This window comes from Chaetura pelagica, unplaced genomic scaffold (genome assembly GCF_000747805.2).
Source record: "Chaetura pelagica isolate M959 unplaced genomic scaffold, ChaPel_1.0 scaffold103, whole genome shotgun sequence".
Lineage (NCBI taxonomy): Eukaryota > Metazoa > Chordata > Aves > Apodiformes > Apodidae > Chaetura > Chaetura pelagica.
This window is the reverse complement of record NW_009953004.1, coordinates 1,979,509-1,985,006: the sequence shown is the minus strand read 5'-3', so window position 1 is coordinate 1,985,006 and position 5,498 is coordinate 1,979,509. Positions and strand designations below refer to the sequence as shown.

Here is a 5,498-nt window from a genome sequence, read left to right as displayed (position 1 = left end):
CTCACCCGCCTTTTGTCCCCCCCCCCCGGGGTCACCCTGCGGATGTTCGGCCTCCGTTTTTTTGGCGCCAAGCTGGGTTTTTTTTGGTCTCTCTGGCAGCTGGGCCTGCGAGGCTGAGGTAGGCCGGGAAGTGAGGGCTCGGAGCTGAGCGGGGATCAAGGGGAAACAGGCTCTGGTTTGCACCAAAACTGCGGTTTCCGTCAGGGATTCTACCATCCATTTTGTGTAGTTCTTCGGGGGGAGCACGAGGTGTTTATTGCTACCACCCTCAGGACTTTGCAGCTAACACCTGAAGCAGGCAGTCTTGCCTCTCTCAAAGCCTGCAGTATTCCTAGATAGCCTGTTTCAGCACTCAAAACTGTCCTTAAAACCAGCGTCTGAACTGTACTTGGGTTGTGAATGTAAATTTCTTCCCCAAAGTCTAGCAGATGTTAAGCACAGTTAGCATCAACTTACACTAACGTGTTGGATAACTCGATAATTTCACACAGTGCCAAATTCCTACGTGTCATTTTTCTAGACTAAACAAATCCTCCTAAATCTAAGGACATCACAGGCCATATTTTTTAAACCTTTTCTCACTCTTGGGCTGCTCTGGACTCTTGGCAGCTTTGCATTCTTCTTTACATCTCCATCCAATAATCAGGTTAATTAGGTAACCTATCTCAGCGTGGCATTTGCAATAGCCACGTTGGTTCAGATTCCTTTTCTGATCCCCTGTAATCCCTGTATCTCTTTCAGTGCTGCTCTCTGAACAGCTGTTCCCCCCCTGTTCTTGACAAATTTGTGGTGACTTTTGGATTTGTCACTTTTTAACGTTGCCTCATTCTCCAAGTCCTTACATCTGGATAGTTTATGATCTTCCTGAATGTTGGAGCTGAGCTGAGCAGTTTTCCCTCCACGGGTCCAACGTTCTCCAGTCAGTGTAGAACCATCAAATGCCATGATTTTTTGTAGTTATTAAAAAATATCCATGACTTGGGAGGTGCATTTTTCCAGGCACTGCCAACCTCAGTGTAACCACAGAACCAAACACAACATAACCTGTTCTGTCCTGCTCTACCTCTTGCTGTCATCTTCCTTAAAAGGTTGAGTTTAGCAACTGGTGGCAGTTGATTTTATTTGAAGGCTGAAGCACAGGAGATACAGGGGGGAAGGAGGGGTTTGTGCCTTCCTTTATTTGTTCTCCTTTTCTGTCACTGATAAGATTTTCTTCTGTTTTGCTTTTCCTGTGTGTATAAACAGAACATGTTCCTGTATCAATGGGTTTCCTTCTCCCTCGTTACCTGTTAATCATGGCACCTTCAACTTCTCCTGTGTTAATCAAGATTTTAAATACTGTTTCCAGCACTTTTCTCCATCTTCTGAACTTTCTGTTGCCTGAAATTTAGTCTTTCTCCAGGAGTCTGTGTCTGGGAGCAGAAGTTCTCCGTTACCAACAAAGTTTGTGCTTCATTTGCTTTTGTCAGTTGCCTTGAAGGGTTTTGCCTGTCTCCTTGCAGCTATTGTTTCATCCTGTCTGTTCTCTGAGAAGTCTTTGTACATTTGTGGAAAAGGAGCAGGAATTTGTTGAAGAGTCTGTCAGCAGCTTCTCCTGAACTACTTGGTTGACAAGCAGTTGGGTTGAAAGCTTGGATCAAAACGTGCACTGCAAATGAAGCACAGATTTAAAATCCATTACTGATCTTTGCATTCTCTTTGCTGCACTTTCTTTGTCACCTTTGTGTTTTTTCAAGCCTGTTGGTTTTTCTAGAAATACTAATTAAACCCCAAACTAAGCTGTCTGATCATTAGTTAGCAGATCCCTCCCTCTGAATAGATGGGATAAACTGCTGTGAAATGCTGGAGGTAGAAATGGTTATTCTTATCCAGACCTGCAGAAAATCACAGACCTGGTTGCAGCCTATGGATATTGAAGCATGGTTCCTTCAGGCTAAGTGGGAGGAATAGTTACTTTATGCATAGAGTTAAGCATAGGAAGTGCCAGAGGGACAGGATGCCATCCAGAGGGACCTGGACAAGCTGGAGAAATGGGTCCAGGGGAACCTCAGGAGGTTCAGCAAGGCCAAGTGTACCTTGGACCCTCCTGCACCTGGGCCCAGGTAACCCCAGCTATGAGCACAGGCTGGGGGAGGTCACACTGGAGAGCAGCCCTGTGGAAAAGGACCCGGGGGTACCAGTGGATCAGAAGCTGGAGATGAGCCACCCATGTGCAGCTGCAGCCCAGAAGGCCAACTCCATCCTGGGCTGCACCAAAAGAAGTGTGGCCAAGAGTTTGAGAGAGGTGATTCTGCCCCTCTGCTCTGCTCTGGTGGGACCTCACCTAGAACTGTGTCCAGCTCTGGTGCCCCCAGCACAGGAAGGATGTGGAGCTGCTGGAATGTGTCCAGAGAAGAGCCATGGAAATGATCCTTGGGCTGGAGCAGCTCTCTGATAAGGACAGGGGGAGGGAGTTGGGGTGTTCAGTCTGAAACAGAGAAGACTCCAGGAGGACCTTATAGTGACCTATGGGGCATGGAAATACCAAAATGATCTGATGACACGTTAGAATGGTGTGGATACACCCAGCCTGGCCCTCAGGCTGCAGTGAAATTAAGCCTTTTTAATAAATTAGGCCTAGGAGAGTAAGATTATTCTGTATTATTATTATTTTGTACCATGTGACCTTTTTTGGGTTTATTTTGCCCAAACTGGCTTTTTTTTTTTTTATTCTGTACAAAAACACCTAAACCTGAATTCATGATGTCTTATCACTGGGGTCCGTCAAGAGTAAATCAAAGCAACAAACCAGAAGTTAATCCTTTTTTGTGCTGCTGTTTCCATGAGAAAGCTTCATGCTAAGCTTTGAATTCTGCTTCTCTGAAGACAGGTCTTTGAACCAGGTTACTGACTCCAGAGGTAGAAACTTCCAGCCTGCAAACAGAAACATAGGACTGTGTCACCACAAAACTAACCCACACAACCAGCCCTCCAGAGAGCCTGAGCAGACCACACAACACTTGCAGCCCCATGCTCAAGTGTTGAGAGATTTTTAGAAAACTGGGGAATGGTGGACAACCCGAATGCAAGAAAATACTTTCAGGCTGAAACTATCCCAGCTGAATTCAGGTTTTGCCCCCAAATCTTTGTGAAATAGGGCAAAACTTGGCCAGCTATGTGTGTTGACCAGTTATCTCAGGGGTCTGCATCTCTCCAGCAGCCTCCAAGGTGCTGCTAACCACATCTGGAATGTTGGATTGCCTTCAAGATGTTTACTGGTTCCCAGTATCTCATGTAGATTGTCCTGCTGTTGCCCAAGGCAGGAATGTCCTGAGGAGGAGAGCCTGTTCCTAATGTCAGAGAAGATCTGTGGTACTTGATGAGTGCTCTCCTAGATCACCTTGAACTGAAGCAGATCAAGATATTCCTGAACAAAGGCAAAATACACCAAAGTCACTCTTGAGTGATTGACTTCAACACCATGATCTCTAGTGGATGAGATGTCTCCAGAGGTGCTGACAGCATGGCTGTGGTGTGGAGATGCTGCCCTGACACCTTGCTGACACCTGCCTTGATGACTTCTAAGCCAGCAGCAAGCATGAGATAGGCTCTGGATACATTCAACATGGCTCATGTGGCTATGGGACCACCTTATGATCATCCTGCGTTCAGAAGGAAGGGAAAGTAGGATTCTCTATTTGCTCCTATGCCCAGATATTACAATTAATATGAATATATACATTGGTTTGTGGCAAAATATTATAGAAGACATTTCCATGTTCTGTGTGTGGCTTTTCAAATCCATTGTCCTTCTTCTACATAACTTTTGGGATGAGTGGATTATTGATCTACAGAAGGTGTTTGTGCTTGGTTAATTTTATAGTCTGTCCTGGGTAATTTGATGGTTTGGCCTGGCTGAAAATTGATTTATGTGTCAAATTCAGTATTGATTGCAGTGAAATATTTAATGCTTATTAATTGAGGAACATGAGGTTTTAAGTCTGTTGGTTGGTCTGGAATTCTCATCGAGTCTGTTTGTTCATCTTCACTTCAGTAAAACCTTCTGGCTCAGCTGTGACCTTGTCCTCAGTAGCAGAGGGGACGACTGCAAGCACCAACTGAAGTGCAGACTTTTATTAAACACAAAATACAGATAAGAAGAACTTTCAATCCATTGCAGTCAGACAAGCAACCTGTCAGCAGCAAGTGTGCCTTTTAGTTACTTCTTCCAGTTTTGGTGCTTGAAAAGAAGATGTAATTTGGAAAAGCAGTCACAACTGAGACTGCTACTGAAATGGAGCCAGAAAAAGCACAAAAGAAAAGTGAGTAGTTTCATCAGCTGAGCAGTTGCCAACAGTATCTTTTATTTGCCTGTTCCTGCACAGTTCTCACATGGTATGCCGTGCTGGGCAGGTCTCAAACTCATGATGTCTAACATGACAGTCATAATTCTCTCTCATCAAAAATATGAAGCTGTGGTAGCATACGTGAGGAGGGGAAGGCAGGTCTGAAGAGCACAGGACCCACCTGCATGGGCGAAAGTGTTGCCAGTTCCTGGCCTTGCACCAAGCTCTGCTTGGAGTCCTGTCCCCAGAGCTGGGACACACCTTTATTGCAAGGTCACACGGTGGCAAAAAATGCAAAAGCCATACTGGGAGGCATAAAGAATATAATCTGCAAAACCAGAACAATTCCCAGGGCAATGCAGGCAGGTTTCATCTGGCCAAAAGCAGATGCTCACATTTGAGTTAGTTGTCTGGACTCCCTCTATAGCAGGCAACTCTGGGATCTGGAGCAACTCCATCCTAGGACAGATAATTGCATCTGACATTCTAAACCAGAAAATATATTTCCTCACCTCACACCAGGGAGGTTATTAACAGGTTTGGTGACTTCTCCCAGAGACCTGATGAAGGCGAGGGAGGCAGCAAGGGCGGAAAGCACAACTGCAGTGGGAAACATCCACTGGCCCAATTGCTGTTGCATCAGAGGGTGGGTGGTTGGGCAATATTGATAGCTTTTTATGGAGCAGCTGAAGCCACCAAAGGAGAAGCAATGCTTGACTTGGTTGAGGGCAGAGAACAGGACCTAACTAATCATTCTTTGAATCACAGAATCGTAGAATACTCACTTACATGTGTGTCCTGGTTTGAGCCAGGATGAAGCCAATTTTTCTTTTTACTGATTTTTTTTTTCCTTCAGTAAGCTTTCTTGTAACTAGCAACAGTGTGTTCTGCTAGGCTGATAAGACAGTGGAATGTTTTTCTAACTACTGAGGCTTCAAGGCTGCACCTGCACTCTGCCGGCTCAGACACTATGGGGAGATCTGTGACCCCCCGTAGGAGGCTGAGTTAGACAGACACAGCAAAATTGGCCAAAGATATTCCATTCCATATATCTACGTAAGCTCAGAGGAAGGTCAGAGATCACAGAAGACAACTTCCTTCCTTCTTCTTCTCCCCTTCCCTTCCGTCCATGGCCGGCGTCCAGGGAGGACTCTGTTCATCCATCACCGTCGA

General features: G+C 45.5%; 1 protein-coding gene across 1 annotated transcript in view; it reads right to left on the bottom strand.

Annotated features, from left to right (window-relative positions):
- The window catches only part of HMGN5 (high mobility group nucleosome binding domain 5), a 15,853-nt gene extending 11,341 nt beyond the window's left edge, over positions 1–4,512 (bottom strand). Inside the window, exon 1 of the mRNA XM_009996608.1 lies at positions 4,507–4,512. Within this exon, the coding sequence (XP_009994910.1) occupies positions 4,507–4,512 (6 nt within the window). The remainder of the gene's footprint in view (positions 1–4,506) is intronic.
- Between the last annotated feature and the right edge of the window lie 986 nt (positions 4,513–5,498).